The sequence below is a fragment of the Pseudorca crassidens genome, chromosome 7 (genome assembly GCF_039906515.1).
Source record: "Pseudorca crassidens isolate mPseCra1 chromosome 7, mPseCra1.hap1, whole genome shotgun sequence".
In the NCBI taxonomy this organism is placed as follows: domain Eukaryota; kingdom Metazoa; phylum Chordata; class Mammalia; order Artiodactyla; family Delphinidae; genus Pseudorca; species Pseudorca crassidens.
Genome location: NC_090302.1, coordinates 56,594,545 through 56,619,133, shown reverse-complemented (window position 1 = coordinate 56,619,133; position 24,589 = coordinate 56,594,545). Strand labels below are relative to the sequence as shown.

The 24,589-nt window shown below is 35.6% G+C and overlaps 1 protein-coding gene across 6 annotated transcripts in view; it reads right to left on the bottom strand.

Moving 5' to 3' along the window:
* UHRF2 (ubiquitin like with PHD and ring finger domains 2) overlaps positions 1-24,589 on the bottom strand; it is a 93,713-nt gene that overhangs the window by 58,226 nt on the left and 10,898 nt on the right. For all 6 annotated transcript variants that reach the window (XR_010945019.1, XR_010945018.1, XR_010945017.1 and 3 more), the window contains exons 3-4: positions 20,643-20,902; positions 1,879-2,097 (exon numbers count right to left, since the gene is read on the bottom strand). Coding sequence is in view for 3 of the 6 variants with exons in the window: in XM_067744338.1 (XP_067600439.1) it covers positions 1,879-2,097; positions 20,643-20,902 (479 nt within the window). In the remaining 3 variants the exon portion in view is untranslated. The remainder of the gene's footprint in view (positions 1-1,878; positions 2,098-20,642; positions 20,903-24,589) is intronic.

Below are 24,589 nucleotides of genomic sequence, written 5' to 3'. Positions count from 1 at the left end.
GGTATAATGTCATGGCAGCACTGCTTGTAACAGCCCCAAACTATCAACAGCAGAATATATTTATACTTTCCCTCTGGTTATTTATCCATTCTTTCCAGTGAAGGGAAAAGATTTCTAACAATGAAAAAAAATTCCCATCCACAAGCCACAGTGACTCCTTTTTGACTCTTGTATCCCTAACATGTCTAGTAAAAACCTAAATGACAGCAAACATAATCCTTTATAGGACAGTGTGTTTTACTTTGGGATAGCCATCATATATAATCGTTTTCTCATGAGCCAATATTTGCCTATCGATTATTTCCACTCAATCTTAGTTCTAGTCCCTAAAGCCAGAATGCTCCATTCTAACTGTATCTCATAATTACTCAGGAAAACATGTTTTAAATAGCAAGCTTTTTTAGCTCAATGTTATGAGTACTGTTATCTCTTCCCATTGTGTAAACATGCTTCTTTCCACTTCCTACACTCAAGAACATTATAAGAGTCCCTAGATAACTAATTTATGTAGATGCTTTCTCCTTTCCTTCATGATATGTATCCATATCAGAATTTCAAGTTGCTTAGAACTCTGTTAATTGTTACGTCCTTAGCCTGGCAATAGAATCACACTTGTGTTTGTACAAATTTCTGAAACTGTTTTCTAAAAGATAAGCTCACAATATTCTTTTTCTTTATCTTAGGAGTCAGCCAACTTTTCCCATGAAGGGTCAGAGAGTAAGTAGTTCAAGATTCTGTAAGCCTCATGTGCAACCACTCAACAATGCTGTTGAGCACACACACACAAAACCAGCCATGGCCAATACATAAATGGGGATCACTGTGTTCCAACAAAACTTTATTTTCATAAAACAGGTAGCCAGTGGGACATAGTTTACCAACCCCTGCTTTATATTATTAATCATAAGCAGATGCTTGATCTTAGATTTGTCACCTCCATGTTATAACAGATATGATAATATATGTCCATTATATATATAATACATAATATATATAATCAGTTAACCAGAACTTGACAAGAATGTTAGTTTGGCTGCTTCCCTTAAGTAAAAGAAAACTGTCAGGGTCTTTCTAGTATCCCCAATGCTCAACACAACAAATGGACTTCTAATAATTCATTCTAAAGAAAAGAAATGCACAAAAACATATACACAAAGTTGCTTACTTAAACATTGTAATAAGAACTGGAAATACTTTTAACAGGCTTTTTAAAAAAGTAAATTAGTGACTATTTATCCAATACACTTCATTCAGAAGAACTGAACACAAAACGATGTTTACTATTTCCCCAAGTGTAAAAAGGTAGCTTTGAAACAATGCATAGTACTTTATCACCTGAAGGAAACATCTAAAAGTATTTCTTAAAGAATTAACAATGGAAATATCTGAGTAATGTGAAATCTTGGGTGACATTTTACATTTTGAATTGTCTTCATTAAGCTTGTTTTAAGTTCTTAAATTACTATAAAAGAAAATTTTTGCTACCTTGCAAGTCCAGCAGACAGCTGCCTAGGTAGACATTCACTGGTGTTGTATCAACATAGATCCTCATAGCAACCATAGCTATTGAAATGCTTTTGTATATTATTGGTTTAACCTAGGAGAATCCTGTGGGGTAGGCAAGAATTTCTCTAATAAGATATTCAATTATTTCCAAGGTGCTTTCAAATAATACCTCCAGCCTTAAAGTAGCAATGGAGATTTAAGGGCCATTCTTAATGAAAAATTCTCAAGAATTTATTAAGTTTTCTTCTATGGAAATTTCCATCTTTCATAGATTCCATCTTTTTTTTTTCTTTTTACTAAAGAACGTGTGCTTAATACCTAAAAATTACACTCAATTCAGTAATTAAATAGCATCAGTGAAGAGAATCTTACCCCAAGAAAACAGTCACACGAAGTTCCTTTTTGGTCCTTGAGATCGTCTTCAGTGTGGTAATTTCTGCATCAAACCAAAATCCTCTATTACTAGGACTTTCTACATTGTAATTAACCATGACCACATCACCGACATTTAGTTCATTCCATTTCAAAGTGGTTCTAGCTCGTGGTCGAAGATCCTTGACATTTATTTCTACAGTACCACTTTCCGGATATCTGAGAATAGAGAAAAAAGAATCACAGAACACTGCTTATGATTATCACCAAGGAAGACTAAAATTATATGCAACATGTATAAAAACCTAATCATATTATTCTTAATGGCACTTAAAGTAAATGATATTTATTCCTGATTTTAACTGCCAGAATAAACGAGTCTTGCTAAAATCTTAGCAAGTCATTCTTTGCTAGCTTAGGGATGGTGGTGGTGATAGGGAATAAAGAGTAGGGTAAGTAAAAAACCCAAGTTCTTCTTTTCCACATTTTCTTAACCCATGTTTAAAAATTACTTTAATAAGACTAGATGCTGACCTCCTCCTGAACTTGGAACCAGTTCATCAAGTTCTGCAATTTGCTTTACGCATAATAAGAACATAAACCTAGTACATTTTCAATGGCCTCCATTTTTCCAGAAAGAGAAAGATAAGATTTCAGTTCTTACATGTAGCTAGCTGCCTAGTAATGGCAAAATGAAAAAACAAGAGCAAAAAATCCTGGAATTTTGTATGTATCAGAAAGTAGAACCATGTGAAAAATCTAGCAGAATCTTGATCTTACTTGAATTTCTAAATGTAAACTTAACAAACCTAAACCTGACCCAAACTTAAAGCTTTACAAGGTTCCTCACTTTTTGGCCTAACATCTGGTATCCATAGGCCCAAAACAGCAATGTAACAGTCCACAATGGTTTCTATAAAATTAAGATCTGTTGCCTTTATGTATTGCTTGCTAAAAGAAATGAGTAATATCTGGTTCCTGCTCTTGGAAAACTCAATCTACTGGGAAAGGCCAAACTACTATAGCAGTGGTTCTCAAACCGGTGGTTCCATCTGTGAACATGCTATAAATGCAGACTCTTAGGCTCCACTTCTGATCTGACTCAGAAACGCCGGGAGTGAGGCCCAGTGATCTATTTTCACAAATCTTCTCAGAAATTCTCAAGCATACTCAAGTTTGATAAGCTACTGTGCTGCAGAAACACAAGAATAGTTAAATATCGTACGGTTCTGTGACAGCATTAACAATGTAGAAAACTAAGGGAAGAAACCATTAACCTTTAACCAACTGAGTGGCCTACTCAAAATTAAAGTGGGCCTGAAGTTGGAAGCAGCTCTAGCAGCTAGCCTTGGCTCTTCCAAATCAAACAAGTACTATACAGGCCTAGGACCCTCACAGTATATCTAACTCATTTATAATAAATGGATATTAACCCTGGGTAGAATTTTAATCAAGTTTCTTCAACTTTTAGTTAATTGGGGAAAGAAAATTCTCAGGATTAGCAAGCGGCCTCAGAAACGATCTGGTCCATTTACCCTCTCAGTACTATAATTCCCCTTTACCACAAGCCTCCCAAATAACCATGCAACCTCTGCTCGGATGGTAAGTGATGAGAGGCCAGCTTTAACCCTAAGAAAAACCATTCTGTCTTCACATAGCTCTGACATAGGAAAGAAAATATACTTGATACTGGATCAAAGATAAACACAGAATGAGTTCCATAGCTTAAGTGCCATGAAGAAATCTATATACTCTCTCCACGAAAGACCTAATCCTTGACAGTCTAAGTCTGTCACCCTGCCCTCCTCTATCTTCTAAGTATAAAACATTTCAAGTGAATTTCCTTCAACTTACATAAGGTTTTGAATCCTTTATCATACTGGTCTCTTCACTCAAAATATGTTCTATTTTCAACCTGCCTGGGTTTAAATTCCATTTTAGCTTCCTACTACCGTGTATCCTTGGGAAAGTTACTAAACTTCGCTGTTTTACATGTGTTAGTTTACATATGACTACCTCTCATGTGTAAAACGTACCTAATGGTAACTACCTCATATGGCTGTTCTGAGAACTAAAATGGAGAAGACTTGTAACTAGGTATTTTAGGGCTTTTCTAAATCTAAAGTTGTGAATTTGTTTCCTGACTAAATATTCTTAAGTCCATAAAGGATAGAAAACTATTCTTTTAGATGAGATCCTTTTCTCAGCTGTATTGTGATTTTTACATCATGACATTATCATATATCCCCGTATGATTAACACAGTAAAAAAGCGTATTTCACTGGTAAAAAGCTCTCCATTTACCTATGATTGCCAAAATTAGATACCATGAATGGAAATATTTGTAACAAACTTTTAAAATCATGTTTATTGGAGATGAGTTAAAATAAATCATTGCCTACATCAGAGCAAAGGAATTTAAGCTGTTTGCCCTGAAACTAAGTATGATTTCAGAATTAAAGAATTAGAACATATGAATACATCATCTTTATGTATACAGTAAGTGTGTAAAAGTCATGAAAGTGAAGTATACTTTTTCTAATGCTACCCAGAGATGATGTCAGTTGCTGTATAAAAAGATATAGAAGGGACCCAAAAACTACTTTTACCAAAGTCAAGAACACGCCCAGACTCAAATATCACTATTATTCTTTTCTTGGGCATCTTCATCTACACATATCTTAACATCACATAGAGTGATGACTCAGAAGCTCTGTTCTAACCCAAAATTCTCTCTTCAGATTCACATATCCAACTACATCTCTAACACGTATGCCTCAGGAGCACCTCAAATTTAAGAAATTCCCCCATCCCATAATCTGCTGATGCTCAATATTCTCTAAATTTTCATACTCCCAGAAACTGGAGTTATCCCCAATTCCTCCATCCAGTTACTAAGTCCTCCTTATGCTATATACTGTTAACACTTATTTAATGGAACTGTACCCTTAGTGAAGGCCTGCATTTCTCTGAGACTACTGTCAAGGCTAACACAACTCCCTGTCTTTAGGATTACACCTTAGACTTCATTATACTTTTGCCAAAGATTCTAAAACACAGGTCTGCTTAAAACATTTTGTGACACCTGATAACAATTTGTTCATAGGCTGTGGGAAAACAGGCATTCTTACATTGCTGATAGGAATACAAAGTGGTACTGTCTCCTTGTAGAGGGGAATTTGGCAATACACAGCAAAATTGCCTATATATTTACCTTTTGATCCAGGAATTCCACTTCTAGGAATGTATCCCAAACGTTAAGTGACATAAAACCCCAGGAAAAGACACATACACAAGGCTATTTATAGCTGCACTATCTGTAACAGCAAGACTAGAAATAATCAAATGTCCATAATAGGAAACTACTTACTATATGATACAATTATATAATGGAATATTATTCTCCTGTAAAAAGGAATATGACATCTGCTATGGAGAGACATTAACTAAAAAAAAGACCAAGATGCAAACAGTATTTATGTGTGCTTTCTACCTAATGAGTGTGTGTGGAAATATGTACTTGTACATGTACATATATAAGTGTGTAGTATGTATTTGTGAGTATACAAATAATCACACATACATAATTTTGAGACAGAAGGATAAACAAAAACTCATTTAGTTACTACAAAAAGAGGTAAGAAATAGGATAGAAGGAACCAAGATGGACACTTTTTCTTAATGTACTTGTTTTGAAGTTTTACCTATAGGATCGTTTAATGTTTCACTTGATTATAAAAACAGAATTTACAAAATGTGAGAAATCCCTAAAAACCAAAAGCAAAATTAAAAAAGTGGCTTAACTACTGAGAAATACCATTACAAATGACTTGAAAATACACTAACTATACATTATTAGTGGGGTTATATCCATTTACTAAGGACAAAGTAAAAAACATACCAACTTTTCACTAATCATATTGTTTGCAATATTGGTACTGTTAGTCTGAAACCATCATATGAGTAGAATAAAACAAGTCAGTGGTGACATTAATAGAAACCGTGATTTTCAAGGTAAGAGAAAAAATAAGAGATTAAGGATATTAAATGATAATCCCTCAACTCTAAAATTAATTGGAAATATCAATACAAACATTTCCTAGCTGTTTCCAATGTTATGACCTAGAAACATGATCAAAACAAGTATCAATGAACAGCTGACTATACGCTCTTACAAAAAGAACTAGGGCTCCTTAAAGAAATGGCTGAATCCAGGCCTGGGCAGGAAATAGAAGAGCTTGGGACTTCCTATTGTACCTGAATGCAAAGAAACCCTCATTATGTCAGGTTCAACCTGAAGGAGCCTCCACAGGCCAGAGACGAGACAATCTGGGCACCAAAAAGAACTGAGTTAGAGTAAAACAAGTATTAAAATCCATTAGTTCATAATGAGACTTAGTAAAAATCTCACTGACCAACCTCTGGAGGATGCTAGGGAATTTATTCATTCTGAACACTGAAAAAGTTCAAGAATCAATAGTTTATCCTACCTTTTGTATATAACCAACTGCTTGTTGAGGAATGCTCCTTATGAAAAAATTATAGCTAATAAATGAAGGAGAGAATGAGGTATCACTATTTTTACTACATTTCATAAAATAGTGGCTGTAGGTAAAGATTAATGGTTACTAAAACTAGCAAAAGCTGGCAGCAAATTTCACAATGGATGTATCAGGCAGACAACACCCAAATCTTACAACAAAGAAAGAAGCAGGTATTATGTGCCTCCCAATGCCATGTAATAGGTAAATAAATACCATCTCTAAACTAGTTTTAACAAATAATGAAATTTAAAACAATCAAGCCTCTAAGTACAGTCGTCCCTCCATACTCATGGGTTCTGCATCCAGAGTCAACCAACCACTGACTGAAAATATTCAGAAAAAAATTCCAGAAAGTTCCAAAAGGCAGTTCAATTTGCCAAGCTCAAGCAACTATTTATATAGCATTTACATTGTATTAGGTATTATAAGTAATCTGACATGATTTAAAGTATACAAGAGGATATGCATAGGTTATATGCAAATATGCCATTTTATATAAGGGACTTGAGCGTCCATGGATTTTGGTATGCGTGGAGGTCCTGGAACCAATCCCCCATGGATACCAAGGGAAGACTGTGTAAACTTTCAGGAAACTAACAGTAACAGAGGAACATGTTAAATACCACTACAGAAATGTAATCAGTAAAGTTCAGACTGTGGGAAAACTGAATAAACTGTCACTTGTACAAATAAATAGCAAGGAAGAAAGAATAGGGGAAACCTGTAGGTTGAGACTTAACCTATCAACTGCATGCAATGGGTGGATCTTAATCTTGATCCGTATCTGTAAATCCCAAGTATATTTTTAAAAAATAAGTCAGTCTGAACATTGACTGGTTATTTGACTTTAAGGAATTATTGTAAATTTCGTGTGGATTTTTTTTTTAATGCTTTAGGGTCCCCATCCCAGGATCAGTGACTCATTCTCACAGGAGAGCACATAGTTCTTCCCATGGCTATGATTTACTACAATGAAAGGATACAAAGCAAATTCAGCAAAGGAAAAAGGCACATGGAATCAAGTCTAGAGGAAACCAGGTACAAGCTCAAGGAGTCCGCTCCCAGTAGTCACACAAAATGTGCTTAATATGTCCAGAATACGACAACATGTGTGTAATGTTACTACCAGGGGTATACAGTGAAGAATGCTCAAGATTTTTATTAGGGATTCATCACATCAGCACTCAATGTCTAGCACATACCAAAATTCCAGACTCCCAGAAGCAGGTGTTCGGCATAAATAATATATTTTTTTGCAGAGTTTGTGCAGAGTGAACCATTTTTATCAAGGAATGATGAGAATCCTCCTGAAAGTTAAGTTCCCCAACACCAGCCAAAGGTCAACCACACACAGACCTTTTAAAGAGTAGTAAATCAGGCTTCCCTGGTGGCGCAGTGGTTGAGAGTCCACCTGCCGATGCAGGGGACACGGGTTCGTGTCCCGGTCCAGGAAGATCCCACATGCCGCGGACCGGCTCAGCCCGTGAGCCATGGCCGTTGAGCCTGCGCGTCCGGAGCCTGTGCTCCGCAACGGGAGAGGCCACAACAGTGAGAGGCCCACATACCGCAAAAAACAAACAAACAAACAAAAAACAAGAGTAGTAAATCTCTGGCCTGATGTTAGCTGTCTTCTGCACACTTTAAAAAGAATCCTTTTAGAGTATTCAACTGAGAAAAAAGATGTCAAGATCAGGATGAACCTACGAAAAATAGAAAGAGTAGGACTAGGAAGCAATAGCCCTTAGACCACGATGCTGTCTTTCACTTTGAAAGGAGAGGAAAAGAGGGTTGAGAAAGAGAAACATGAGAGTGTGATACAAACAAAATCTTCGCCAATCCAATCGTGAGCTCTGGAGCAATGTTGGGCATAATTGCCAGGCCCTAGAACTGCTGCCACACTTAGTCACCAGCTGGAGGATGCCAAGAAAGAGTGTGGCTTTGGCTCAAACACTGTCACAGATATCAAAAGTGCTGTGGCTAAAAGTTATCAGTTAACTGCATTCATTCCTTGCAGGTCAGCAAGTTCTGTCTTGAAGATCTGAGCACTGTGCCCACCACAACTGCTAAGGCTATTTCTGGTTGAAAAAACTTAAGATTTGGGACTTGCTTCAAAATAATCCAGTGGTGGTGCTTGGGGATGCTGGTACGGATTAAACAAGATTGGCCAGGAGTTCATAATGATTGAAGCTAGGTGATGAGTTCTTTCTCTCAACCTCTGCATAAGTTTAAAGATTTCTACAATAAAAAATAAAATGCTCTGCGCTTCAAGTTAAAATCCAAACAAAAGGCTCTTCCCACTTTTTGAAGTTTTCCCACAAGAGTACAAAACTCTAAGTTAACATACAAGGCTTACAGTGAGGACACGCAGCCTCCTGCCCCAGTCCCCCACACTGATTTCTATTCCCCCAATGCAACTGTTTAACTTTTAGCTATTTCTTTTATTTTCCAGCATATTTTAAAGTAACATGCTTACACATTGCTTTTTACTTCAAACTGTTATTCTACCCATCCCTGATGTACAGCTCATTTGCCTCTATCTCTTCTTCCTTATAATTACTAACACAAGGCACTGCTCTAAGTGTTAACGTATTTACCTCTTAGGATAGAGGGAGGCACTATTCTATCCCCATTTTACAGATATGGCACAGAAGTTAACTTACTTGGACAGGAGTAAGAAGCAGAGACATGACTCAAACTCTGATCACCTGGCTCTAGGACTTATAATCTTGCAGGGATTGACAAAATTTCTTGCTCTTAAGCATGTTATACAAACCAAGTTGTTCGTAAAAATCAGTATTTTTTACAATTTTTTTTTACATGTTGACTAAATAAGTGTTCATAGCTAACTAATGAAGTATGCTTTAATTATAAATCCTTTCCTTCACAACTTTGTTTTCTGTTGAGTACTTAACCCTTCTTTTTGGTTGCTACTTGCTTAATTTTCCATGTACATATTAATTATCCCCATTCTGCCACAGGTGTTAAAACTCTTCTACGTTCAGACATTTCAGGTACTCTACTAGTGTTCTGGGTTGCAAAACATCTTCTAGAGACCTCTGTCCTATTCTAATCTGGAAAACTTGCTCTTCAGGCTTAGACCTGTTCCACAGCTGTCATGCTGGGATCTCCTTTCATTACTTCCTGTGTTGAATCCTATTTCCTGAATACCCTGTTTTCCTCTTTCTTGATTTAAGCCTTGAGTGGGGTAGAAGTCATTAAAATGCTCTTTCATATAAATAAACCAATCCTCTTCTCCTCAGTTTTATTCCATATGCCTACGTCCAAAGTGCCTGGTAAATCCAAGGTCTGAACCTTCCAAAGGTTCTTCGATGTCAATTTACTTGCTTGTTGTTGGCTTATCCTTAGGTTTCAGCTTTTTCTGGCCTAAGTTACGCATCATTTACCCATTAGCTTCTTACCTTCCAAAATTTTGTTGCTTTCTCTTCTGTGTCTTACTTCTATCATATTTTTTGTCCTCGGGGGTTTACGCATTTATTCTTTTACTGTCTTCTAGGAGGGTGTAAGAAGGAGTGAAGACAAACATGCAACTTAATCTGCCATGTTTAACTTGAAATCTTTATTCACCTTTAGTTTCATTTCTTACTACTCACCACGTATCTCCTACACTCCAGCCATACTAATCTACCCTTAGGTAACCCTGTATTTTGTACCTCCTTATCCTTGGTATCCTGTGGCTCTCCTTCAGGAATACAGAAGTATCTTCTCTACCTTATAATCTCAGAACTTTACTCTAAAAGCTAGTTGTACATTTTTCTATCACAGAACTTAACACTACAAAATAGCAAGTTTTCATTGAGAAGCAGATACCACGTTCAAACTTTAGTGTGTTTGGGATATACCAGGCCTACAGATGTTTGGAAACATGCAACTCATTAAATAGAAAAATCTTTTGTATAACTAAAGCTCTTAATAAAATGTAATAAACTGTGACCACTGTGTTTTACGGTAGTTAAGTGGGAACAAAGAATTCTATACAGAGATAATAAGAAAAAGGCGTTTTAAAGATTATGTTTTTGGATTTCTTAAAACGAAGAAACTTGTAGTTAGCTCCAGTTACTTATACAAGTACACAAGAGAAAGTCTTTTTAAGTATAGGCAGCCTCCAACACAGCATTCCCTGCCTCCCATGAAGTCTAATGTACGGCTGAAGATAACCACTGCAAATTCTACAAATTGGTCCAAGTGCTGACTTCTTCCAGCATTTGCACTGGTGAAAACTGCAGGAGACTGAAACATTTTGGGAAGTGTTAGAAGCTTGAAAAACTTCTAAAACAGGGCTCAAGATATCCCCAAAGACCGGAAGCAGAGAAGAAGGAACATACTGAAGCTGACTACACTGTGCCAAGAGCCAACATACAGCTATGGAAGGATAAGACTAGGGTCCTTTTTTCCTCTTATTCTACATGACCTTCTGTTCTTAGAACCTGAAGTCAAGGTATTACCCCAAATACAGGTATAAGTTTATTCTAGTTAGCTACTCTGCATCTTTGAGAATTTAGAAACACTTTGGTGTTATAAAGTCTACATTCTCAGATAAGCCTTAAATATCCTTAAGCTTGTTTTTCCCAGTAACATTTTCATTGCTCCAAATACTCTTTAGATGTCTTTTAGAGATATCCTTCAGAATGCATGCTTTTGATTATCCTGAACTATGTGACATTTTAGCAAAAACCAATTGTGTTTTCAATTAACAAATCATTGAGTAAAACCTGGGGAATTAAATTTCAGGGAAATTGATTAAGCACAATTTTTAAAACAGGTTTGTTATAAAATAGTAAAAGTACATTTCCTTAGGTGACTTGTAAGCTAACTAAGCATTTTAGAAGACTCAAACAGTATTAAGCAAAGCACTATCACTGAAACCTTCCTTCAAAACATGGCTTCCTGGTGTTAAAATGCTTAAATAAGGACAACATTCACCTGGAGGCATGTTCTAGTTTAGCAAATCTTTAATGTCATACTACATGCAAAAAGAAAGCATTTCTTAATCTAACAGATGACATTACTCAGTTTCACACCTTAAATGTAAAGCTTACTCACAGACAAAAATAACTTACTTAAAACTGCTTACAGTAGGACTTTACATATTACATGGAAATATATCTCACTTGTACAACATGTTAACAATGGTGTATAACTGTTTTAATAGAGGAAACAATGTAATCAGGTTAAAAGATACCTATGCCAAAGATAAATTATTTAAGAGTACTTACCAAAATAACCTGGCTTTATTAATAAATGAAAAGCAGAAAATTTGACTATTATTACTGGATACTTTTCAAGGTTATTAGGGGAAAAAAAGAACATGGTCAAGTAGGTATTTACAGATGAGGAAATTAAAGCTGAATGAGTTCAAAGAAAACAAAGCAAAAAACTCAACCAAAGACCTAGAATTCAAAGCAAATTCTGATTCTAATGACTAAAACTATACAGCCTATAAGAGAACCAATGCTCTGTATACTTAATAGGCTCCTGGCTGCTTTCTGAAAAGCGGATTCCTGGGCTCTACCCCAGGCCCACCCAATGCAGGGAGTGGGGGTGGGATCTGGTATCCCCCAGTAATCTGCATTATAAATACCGTACCTGGGTGAATCAGCAGTGTTGCTGACCATCGTTTTGAGAAACACTAATGTAAAGGAATGATGTATAAATTTGAAAAGGTGACATCAACTGATAATCTGTAGTCATTTTAACTGATACCTGTAGTCATTTTTCTAAGCACCAAGTGATCTTTTAACACAAGAGAAGAGCAACAATAAAGTCAAAGATCTAACTTCTTCTGCCCTCCTTTTGATTATCATCCATTTAGAACACTGCAAGTCATAGAAAGAGGAAATATTCTAAGTCTTTGGCAAACATGTCAGTAACAACCAAAAAACAATGGGGGAGACTGGTCACTGCACCAGGGTTCTGAAACTAAACCTCTCATTTATAGCTCCCTACTCAAGATCAACATGACACTCTGATCTGATTTTTTTAAATCTTATTCCTTTTCTCCCATGAAAACCCAGACATCATTAAAACATTTTTGGGATTCCTTTAGAAATAGATCACATCAATACATTCAAGAAAATCAGTTTTGTTACTTTATAGAACAGCAACTTTTTTTTTTTTTTTTTTTTTATTATTCTTATTTATTTATTTTTGGCTCAGTAGTTGTGGCATGTGGGCTTAGTCGCTCCACAGCATGTGGGATCTTCCCGGACCAGGGCTCAAACCCATGTCCCCAGCGTTCGCAGGCGGAGTCTTAACCACTGCGCCATCAGGGAAGCCCTAGAACAGCAACTTTTATCTAAAAATACCGCTTGATTTTTTTCAGAATTGGCTCACTGACTTCTATTTGCAGTAGCCATAATTAAGAATACTCAAAAGCATGCACCACAAGCTTAGAATAGCTCAAAAAATCTTAAGAGAATGCTGGCAGCAATGACAACATTATCCTAAGACGTTCGCCAGAAGAGCTTTTAATTGTAGCCTAGCGTAAGTTACCCTCCAAGTTCTAAGTGATGCTATGACATTTCCATTTGATCTCAATCTCGTGGTAGAACCTTGACACGCTGTTAAAAGCAGCAGTTTAACCTATTTGGTTTAAAAATCCTTTGAATACTAGCGAGCTATGCATTTTCCTTACAGAAAAAGGCACACAGGTGTTTACTGATTTAAGGTTTCTGTTCTGTGACAGATAACTGGAGAGAATGATAGAAATTTTTTAAATATGCAAACATAACTGCTTTATAATATTTTATATATACTTATTTATACATTAAGGTATTTTATAAGCATGCTTCTCTCAAAATGAGAGGTAGTATGGTAGAGTGGTTCTAAGTATGTGCTCTTCTGAATCTCAGTCTACCACTTATCACCTATTCAATACTAGGTATATTAACTTCTCTAAGTCTCAGTTATTCCCTCTTTACACTTAGAAAAGTATCCACTTCATTGATTGTTTAATGAGGATTACATGAGATAATCCAGGAAAAGTACTTGTATAGTGCCTGGCACATAGTGTTGTTTTAACAAGAGAATTACTGAACCATGCTTTAAAAAGGGTACTTCAGAATAATTTACTAAAAAGTCAAAACAAAAAGAGTTTGTTTCTGAGGTAAACTGACATTTCTATTTGAAATGTGAACAATATGGAGCATGAGAGATTATATAAGTAGTTTTCATGTCACTATGAAAACTCTCTCTCATGTTTAAAGATTTCAACTTTGCCTAGCCATAGACAATTCACTACGATATGATACAGAAATAAAATAACTTTCATAAGCATTTTCCCTCTTTATATATATACTTCCTTGTTCAAACTACTATGTGTTTTCTAGCTTACATTTCTCTTTATAGAAATCAGCTCCAATTTATAAATCAAGGTCTCTAAATTAGAACACTAAATTTAATAAAGCAATTTAAAAAAGCAAGTCACTAACAAGACTAGTATTCCCAAATTCACCTTTTTAACTGACCTGTAAATGTACCTGTTGAATCCTTAGAAGAAGGTATATGGGGAGATTCTGAGATCTAGATTAACCCTAAGTCCAATTCAGAAGGCTTGTCTTAGAACGACTGACTTGATGCATTTAAGAGTCTAATTCAAAGGAAAGCCAGAACTAGATCTCAGAATATTCAACTACTACAGAGTATTTTCCCCCACTCAAGAATTTACCAATACTTAACGGTTGATGGAGCAGACAGAAGAAATAAAGAATACTTTTTAAACAGTGGTTCTGGAGCTAATTCTGCAAATACTACTCCCATGTTAACCTTTCCTTTTATATGGTCTGGGTTGGGGTTTGAGTTCTTAAGAGGAAGTACAAGTTTGGGGAATTCAGAGAAATTATCAAGTCAAAAGAAACATTATGTGAATGATAATATACTAAAATTGCCACAAAACTTAAAACAGAATATTTCAATTGGTTAAAAAGGAAAAAAAAGAATGTACCAATACATCATAAAAGATAAATTCTCCACAAACACATGATGGATACTGCTTTCTATGTTAGCCAAGGTACAGATAAAGACTGCATAGTGGAAAATGGTCCCTCATTTAAATGATACAGATCATTTAGCTGGAATGAAATATAATTTCTTTTAGAAAAAGACTTAACTAATCCTTTATGTATATGGAAACGAAATGGAAAAATCAACAAGCCATAAGCCACCTATACAGGTACTAAAATAAAGATGAATACTCAGATTCCTCAGGCATTGTATATCATCTCCAGCCTTTAATGTATTTACTATGTTTAAATTGTCATATCAACCCCTTTCCCCCATATTGGTTCTTAGTAGCAACTGATAAGGCTGTACAAAAGGCAATCAGTGAGTGGTTCTTAAACTTGAGTATACATATTAACCACCCAGAGGACTTATTAAAACACAGACTGCAAGGCCACCTTCAGACAGCGATTCATTACATCTGTAGTAAGTACAAGAACTTGGATTTCTAACAAGTAATGTTGATGTTCCTGGACAGGACTATACTTTGAGAACTGCTAGTCTAAGGCAGTGGTTCTCAACCATGGCTACACATTAGAATCACAGAGGAACTTTTGAGACAGCAATCCCCTGAGGTCCCAAAGATCAATCATACAAGAAGTTATGGAGGTGGGTCCTAGGCACTGATATTTTTAAAGCTTCCTAGACAACTAATATGTAGCTAGGGTTGAGAACCGCTAGTCTAATTAAGAGGAATCTAAACCAAATCCACTAAGAACAGATGTTTCTTAATACAGAAGCAGGGTAAGGAATTAAGCCTTTATCTGTTGATAAAGCAGCCAAATGATGAGTAAAGATTAAATTCAGTAGTGTGGCCTCAGTTGCTTACATACCCAGGGTTTAACTCAAAGTTGTATGAGTGCTGTCTGCTTTAAAACCCAGGCCAAGTCTAAAGCAAGTCTTTAGGTCATACAAAATGGTTGACCTTTGAAGTTATGTAGGCTATTACCAATTACATGTACCATGTTTAAGGCAGAATGGCAATAATGCATATTGGTTAACCCTTAAGCTCTGGAGTCAGACAATTTAACAGATGTTACCTCTGGCAAGTTATGTAAGTAAGCCTTGGTCTCTTCATACGGAAGTTAATGTAACTAACATTATAGTTATTGTAAAGATTACATGAGCATTCATGTAAGAAGTTAGCTCAGAGTCTGGCACATGAGAGTTAATGTAATTAAATTGCTGTAAGCTATGCTATAGACATATTAACCTACCAGAAACACTAAGGCAATGATTCCCAGTCTACTTCCCTATAAGTCAAGATCATGGCTCATCACCACAATTAGCTTCAGGATCTCTACTCTCACAAGACTGCAGTCACAGATTTGTGAATTTAGATGTTCAGGACCCTTAAAATTTTTAAACCTTACGTAACTACAGAAAGTAACTAATGGGAATAAAGACATCTTTTAGAAAGCTATGGAAATATACAGTACAAGCTTACTATGAAATAAGGGAAAATTTGATGTTCTTTTTCTTTAATTGACCATTTAACCACTCCACGGGTTTATAATTGCCTATATTACCTTGATATTTGCTCATTTCTGAATCCCCTTCCCTTTTGTTTTCTGCCCAAAATACCACTAAAAACAAAAGTTTCAAGCAGGCATAGTCATTCTCCAATAAACACACTTTAGTGGTGTGATCATTTTGTGATGTATAGAAATATTGAATCACTATGCTGTACACCTGTAGCTAACATAATGTTGTAGGTTAATTATACCTCTTATACTATAGGATGGTTCTAATCAAAGTTTTGGTGAGGGTGTGGAGAAATTGGAACCCTCATACACAACTCATGGGAATGTAAAATGGTGCAGCCACTTTGGAAACAAGTCTGGTAGTTCTTCCCAAGGTTAAACATAACTGCCACACAACCCAGCAATCTTGCTGCCACATACATGCCAAAAAACTAAAACAAATGCCTACACAAAAAAAATAGTACATGAAGGTTCCTAGCAGCAAAAAGTAGAAAACACCAGTGTCCATAAACTGATAAATAAACAGTGGTAATATGGAGCATTATTTGACAATAAAGGAATATGGTACTGATATAAGCTCCAACATGGATGAACCTTGAAACATTATGCTAAGTGAAAAAAGCCAGTCACAAAAGACCACATGTTATAGGATTCCACTTATATGCAATGTCCAGAATAGGTAAATCCAGAGTCAGAAGATTCCCGATTGCCTATGGCTGAGAGGGGTTGGGGGAAGGGCTGGTGGGGGTAGGGAAACAGGGAGTGACTGCTAATGGGTAAGGGGTTTGTGGAAGACCAAAATGTTCTAAATTAGATTGTGGTGACTGTTGCACAGTTCTGTTAATATACTAAAAAAAACACTGAATTTTACACTTTAAATGGGCGAATTGAATGCTATGTGAATTATACCTTAATAAACTGCTTTTAAGAAGTTAAAACTTTACAGAAGATTTAAGAATCCGTTGGAATCTAAATCTCTAAAGTCTAGATTTAATATTTGTACTGCTAGCTCTTTCTCCCAAAGTACTTACTGGATTGGTTTAATTCTAAAAATACACAGCCCTTGTTAAGGCAAGGGTGATGACAGATGAATAGTACAGAATAGCCATCATGAAAAAACAAAACAGAACAAACCCACATATATGTTCTTTGTAGCAGGCACTTCGATGTTAACTCCACAATTTTGCTTTATATTATTTGAGTAGGAAGCTCTCAATTCAGTCTATATTCATCAAGGAATCTATAGAAAAGGGACCCCTGAAAACAGTAAAACTCTTAAACCTTAAAACATTTCAAACAGATCTCTTAACATAACCTGCTTTTTATGCACTCAGAATATTTATATCCATAATTTTGAGAGGAAAAATGGAATAAGGTTAGCAAACAAATGATTTCACTAAGATTCTAGAACAATGTCAACTACTAGATTTGGCTTTTGGGAGTGTTGTTTTGTGGAACACATCTACCTAATAAGTAACATTATAAATTTTAATACGTATCACTTCTCACAGATTAAAAATTGTTTTAACTCTGCTCTGACTGGAGTGGGGATTGAAGATTGCGGAGTAGTATACCTACTTAATCTTGTTCTGAGACAGCAATGCTTTTAATGAAATTCATTTCAAAGACTGAGAATTCATTTAGCCTGGTTAATATATTAGGACCTGTAGGTCACTACAAAAGTAACCTTTGAACAGTGCCATTTTAAACTGACAAACACTGCAAATCCCAGAAGAATTCCTTGAACAGGTTCCTTGGTCCCATGTACAATACCTCTCTGCACTGGCTAAATGACAGGCTGTTCAAAACGCACTCGCACTGCTGCACTCAGAGTTTGGAGACAATTAAGCAGATTACTTTCAACTTTATGAGAAAAATGAAGTTAATTCATTGAGAGAAATGACAGATTTAGAATCATAAATGGAATGGGATGGCAGCCTGTATGTACTTAAAGTCTATTAAGTACAAAAAAATTGTCTGACAAATACTGTTTTGGAAGTAAAAATTAGAGTGATTGGATTAATGACCTCTAACTTTATTTCCCTTTGCAATGTAACATTTCTAGTAATTCCCCCTGTCTAAGGTTGAAGATAGCCAACGCTTGTTTTTGTCTCCTTCTCAGTGCAGACCATTCTCTATCTTTAGAGATTTGACTGGTAGGAAGTTTATGTTATCCTGAAACCTACCTTCTATGTTGTACAGAACTTTCACCCAGAGCTTTTAAAATATGAAAGCTATCTTGATCCCAGTCTTTTCAATGTAAATACTTAGTTCTTTTAGCTATTCTTCATGTTGATTTTACATTTTGACCTCTACTCTAAAGATGCACCATGTCCTGTTGGTATTATTCTTAAAGTACGAAGATGGAAAACAATATTCCAAGTAGAGAATAACCAGGCCAGTAAAACGGTAGCACCACCAGTCTTGTTCTAGATATCTTACTTCTAATAAAACATCCTACAGTGTAACTATTTGATAGCTACATTCTATTAACTAAGTTGGAGCTTACTACTCAATAAGAATCTATTACTACTGCTAAGCCATATACTCCACAATCTGTCTTCAATGCATCCTCCGTCCAAGAATGTGAGAACTTGTTTAATAAGTTATTGAAATTAACATGAACTTGACTATAGTTTTTAACTTTTCTGATAACCGTGACGAAAGAAACTTTAACAGGATTCTTTATCACATCCATATGGGATCATGATTTTTTCTAGATGCTTATAACAGCCTTTTGTTATCTGGGACTCTTATCCAGAAACTCAACTATTTTATTTATTTCATACTTTACTCTGTATAGTCCTTTTCTCTTTTTGAAGATATGAATGACATTTACTAAGCTTCTGATATCTTACGTCTCAAAGAAAGTTCAGCTACCATATCTTTAAGTTGCCAACACTGAAACAATTCCATCATGTAAAATTATTTTGGACAGATAATTTTAGTCTTCTCATGCATGTTGGGTTTAGACCAACATTCATTCTAATCAAGACAAACTTCTTCATTAAAAAATAACCAAATAAACGCTAAGATACTGTGATTTATGTTCTAACATTGTACCAAACTCAGGTCTATCCCTTGGAAAGTCTTATTCCAAAACCAACTAAGAGCCCCTAAAACTGTAAAAAATTTAATAAGCCTTAGTTTTACTTAGTGTTTAAAGCTTCTTACCCTATTTCTACACTGTGCCATTCTATACAATTTTTCTTGGGGGGGGGGCCAAATAATAACTCCTTTATTGGCCAGAATCAGGTCCCAGGTAGCAGGTTTCTGAGTTATTTCTTCTTTTCTCCAAGAAATAGAATAAAAACTTGAAGCAAATCAAGAACTCCACTTGTTGACAGCCGATATACAGATAGCTTAAATCCTCCACTCTTGCCTCTTTGCCATGGTATTCATAAACCCAGACACTGGTTACTATTAACACATCAACTCCAATCCCTTTCTATCCCAGGCTCGATTTACCAATATTGCCAGTCCTGGCCAATCCAAGATATTAATACCCATGCTAGTTGTTGCTTCTATTATCATCTACTATGGTAAAAAACAGTATGACTGCACATTTGAAATAAGCCACGTTGGCAAGTTAACTAAAACCATAAGAAGTATCAGAAAAGATGAAAGGGATCTACTTTTGACCCCTTTCCAGGTATCCTGGAAATCTGAGTTGACACCAGTCTTTTATACCATTTTTGCCAAGAAAAATCAAAACCATTTTAGGATCTTGAACTCACACCTGATAAAGATTTGGTTTCATACTTTCTATACATATTAAAATATCACTTGAATGAAGACAAAGATCATTTAGTGTTGAATAAACATTAAATCTTTCCCCATAGTAACTTTTGTACTAGGATTTTGAAAATAGGTAAGGAAAATAATTCAGTGTTAAAGTCTAAGCCCTCAAAGCAAGTTCTTAATACTGTTTTCACATGAACATTTAAAAACATTGTTGTATAAAATGGATGACTAATAAGAACCTGCTGTATAAAAAAAATAAATAAAATAAAATTCAAAAAAAATTTTTTTGTTGGGAGAGGGGGATTGGGAAGTGATTGCCGGGCATATAGTTTTTTTGGGGGAAAATAAAAATGTTCTAAGAGTAGTGTGTGATAATGCCCAATCCTATGAATATATTAAAAACAGTGAATTGTACCCTTTAAATGTATAAATTTTATGTGAATTATCCCAATAATAGCTTTTAGAAAATATTTCAACCTCATTCTAAAGGCTATTACAGGGATTTCCCTGGCTGTCTGATGGTTGAGACTCCGCACTTCCACTGCAGGGGGCGTGGGTTCGATCCCTGGTTGGGGAACTAGGATCCCACATGCCCCACGGCGTGGCCAAGATAAATAAATAAATGAATGAATGCTATTACATTACACACTGTTATATACTTTCTAGAATATTATTAAAATACATAGCAAAAACCCTAATAGAGGACCAGACAAAGAGAAACCCTTACATATTAAATTAAGCCAGGTATTAGGATACCCAAAACAACAAACCACTTAGGAGCCAGATGCTAAATGTTGAGGAGCTCTTATTATATTACAACCACTAAACAAACAAAAACAAATGGTACTAGACCGAACATGACCCCTAGATGATTTCTTCTGAAAGACTATTATTTGAAAACAATCTTGAGATAGAAGATTTTTTTGCTTCTACAAACAAAAACATGAATGAAGTCCTCAATAGCATGAGCACTTACTCATCATACTCGATATGATAAATTACGTCTTCAGCAGCAGCAACAGAATCTGAGTTAGACGTAGAGGGTACATTGTCCAATTTATTTGTGTTCTCTTTGGAATTATGATTTATATTTCCATTAGTCCTTTTATAAGAACTGCCATTCTTCAGTGGAGTTTTGCCACGTGAGTGTCCATCAGAAGCTCTAGTAACACTATGTATACGTGCTTCAAACCAAGCACCAAGGGCGACATCTCTGGCATCCACCAATTCATTTACCTAAAAAAAAGTTTAAAATTAGTTAATGAAGCGTAATTTCATCTACTGCTTCAAAAACATTAATATAACTCAAGTTATTTTGAGGGTTATCATAGTTAATATTTGCAGATATTCATGTTTAAAGTAATTTGAAAGATTAGAACGAAACTATTCTTTTTGGATTATACTGTCAAATCTGTTATTTACTAACACGAAAATTAACTTTCCTCCCAATATCCTTCAATGAAATAGGTATTTTCTTTAACTATTCCTTACCCATATCTATATTAGACTTTTAAAATATAATTCTTGTGTACCCAAGAGTTATTCTGGCATGTCATTCATTAAGAATGTCACTAACAGGGCTTCCCTGGTGGCACAGTAGTTGAGAGTCCGCCTGCCAATGCAGGGGACACGGGTTCGTGCCCCGGTCTGGGAGGATCCCACATGCTGCAGAGCAGCTGGGCCCGTGAGCCATGGCCGCTGAGCCTGCGTGTCCAGAGCCTGTGCTCCGCAACGGGAGAGGTCACAACAGTGAGAGGCCCGCGTACCGCAAAAAAAAAAAAAAAAAAAAAAAAAAGTCACTAACAAAAAGCCAGAACTCTGAAGTATTATGACTGTGATATTAATTTGCTCCATTAATTTCTTCAGAATCCTACAGATAATTTACAGTCAGTCCAACCAGAAAACACAGTATTAAACAGAAAATAAAACTCGAAAACGAGGGACTTACGCACATGTACAAAGGAAAGAATCTAGTGAACCTACCTATACAAAATGGAGATAAGTTCCACCAACAGCAAGTCACTAGCAAATGCATTATTTAGTACCTCAAAGAACAAAGAAAATATAAAGAGAACAGAGCTATAAACATGCAAAATGTATGTAGTCAACTCTAGTGGATGATCCAGAACTAAACCATACAATCTAACAAAAGGAAAACGGTATTAGAAGACAGGTATACCAGAGAAATTTAGAGTTACCTAAGAAATTGGGTTAAAAAAAAAAAAATCCTGTCCTAAAAATGCGAGGGAATTCGTCTAAAGGTCAAAGCCCTTTCAGGAGCAACAACCAAGAGACATCCCTTCAACTTTTTAAAAACTCTTTAAAAAGAAAAAAAACAGACATTACTAATACAAGATCATTACCTAATCAAGCTAGCTCTTCCTGAGGGTCTAAGACCACTTAAGGTATCCAACAGAACTCTGACGGATGGTATCACATGGGGTAGGGGTGGGGGTTAGTATGTACTGAAGTTAATACTCATATACCAGGTATTATGCAAGGCTCCTTTAGTTAGGCTTGTCTAACTAACCTTAATAATTAATAAATCATATTTTACAGGATAAGAATTTAAGGCTCTGACAAGTTAACTTGCTCCAAATGAAAGTTAATAAAATGTAAAACTAGGATTTGAAGACACCTTGACCTTAAAGCTTATGTTTTTGCTACTATTCATTAGTATACATTTTGTAAGGCTATAGCTACCATAGTGATTCCTCTGATGGATCTCAGCAAAGCTGACTGAAAACCTTCTGGAAAAAACTGACCGTTCTCGATGCCATTAAGGACATTTGTGATTCATGGGAAGAGGTCAAAATATCAACATTAATAGGATTTAGAATACATTGATTCCAACCCTCATGGATGACTTTGAGGGGTTCAGGACTTCAATGTGATGGAAATAGCAAGAGAGCTAGAATTAGAAGTGGATCCTGAAGATGTGGGTGAATTGCTGTAATCTCATGGTAAAACTTGAATGGATAAGGAGTTGCTTCTTATGAATGAGCAAAGAAAGTAGTTTCTTGAGATGGAAGCTACTCCTGCTGAAGATGCTGTAAAGATTGTTGAAACAGCAAAGGATTTAGAATACTATATAAACTTAGTTGATAAAGCAGTGGTGGGGTTTGAGGACTCAACTCCGATTTTGAAACAAGTTCTACTGTTAGTAAAATGCTATCCAACAGCCTTGTATGCTACAGAAAACTTGTTTGTAAAAGGAAGAGTCAATCTATGACAAAGTTTCACTGTTGTCTTATTTAAGAAACTGCCACAGCCACCACCATCCTGGATCAGCCAGCAGTCATCAACACGGATGCAAGACCTCCCACCAGCAAAAAGATCACGACTTGCTGAAGGCTTAGATGGTTATTTTTTAATAAAGCATTTTAAAATTAAGGTATGTACACTTTTAAAAGAAATTATGCTGTTGTACACTTAATAGGCTATAGTATAGTGTAAATGTAATTTTTGTATGCACTGGAAAACAAAAAACTTGTTTGACTTCTTTACTGATATTCTTTTTTGTGGTCGTCTGGAGCCAAACCCGTATTATCTCCAAGATATGCCTGTAGCCACATTTAGAGAAGAGTCTTTCATGTCCAAGTATTTGATAAAAACCCAAACAAACAAAAAAAACCCAAGTATGAGAGGCAAGGAAAAATCATTAAAAAATAAAACAGTACCAAGAGCAAATACTTGAGAAATTACCATAGCTAGCTGTAGCACTTTGTATGTTCTGTGGAAAACACACAAGCTCTGCAGATAAACCTCAGTTTAAGCCCTTGCTTATCACCTACTAGATGTAACCTTGAACAAGTTACTTAACCTGTCCCAGCCTCAGCTTCTTTTATAAAGTAACATACTTTGCAGTATATTGAGAGTAGGTGACAAATCTGTATGATGTGCCAACCTAGCAAACATATAGTAGGAACAAATGAAATAACTCTCCTTCCACTAAGTATCAACATATGTCCTATGTTAAAACTTATTAAAACTCATAGTATGGTCGGTCTTATTACCATACCATGCTTATTTAGTAAATACATTAGCCATTTAACATTATATACGTTACCTCCTTTAAAAATTACAATGCAACGTCATTCTTATTTTCCAATTACGTTCAGAAGTGAAATACACTTGCCCTCAGAAGATACACAGCTAGAAATGGGAGCTAAGTTGATAAAGGTTTCTCTAACTCTGAACATGATTCTCTCATTATACCGTGTTTCTTCAGAGTTACAAATCAAAACACAATACGGTTCCATTTATATAAAGTTCAGAAAGAGGAAAATTAGCGATGCATACATAGGTTAAATGTTATTAAGAGGTTAAGTATAATAAAAGGTTAAAGCTAATAAAAAGTAAAGTATTGACTACCATAGAAGTTTGGGTAGTAGTTACAACTAGGGAGGAGGGAGTTTAATCAAGAGGGGCACATGAGAAGCTCCTGGCGTACTGCTGTTCTATTTCTTAATTTGAGTGGTATTTATGGACACTGACTTCATAATATCTTGTTAAGTTCTACTCTTATTTGTTGTCTATTACATTTCATGATCAACAAGGTTAAATAAAGCAGCACTGCACTATAGACAAGACAGGAAATATAGGAAATCCATGATTTTTACTTAGTAATTACTGATAATTTTCCTCTTTATTTGCTACAATAAGCATAGACATGTAAAAAGTTTTAACAGTGCCACACACTTAGCTAAATCCTAAAAGCTTACTATCATCATGCTAAACAGTTATTATTTAAGCCAGAATGAGTCATTTCAACAGTAAGATCTGATGTGAGTCATACAAAGCTTCCACATCTAAAAACCAGAATTAAAACCAATTTAGGCATCAGAGGTCCACCTGGTTTCACAAAATAAATTACTTCCTAGAGCCAGTGTGATTCAATGTGTTGTACAATGGGAATGGATG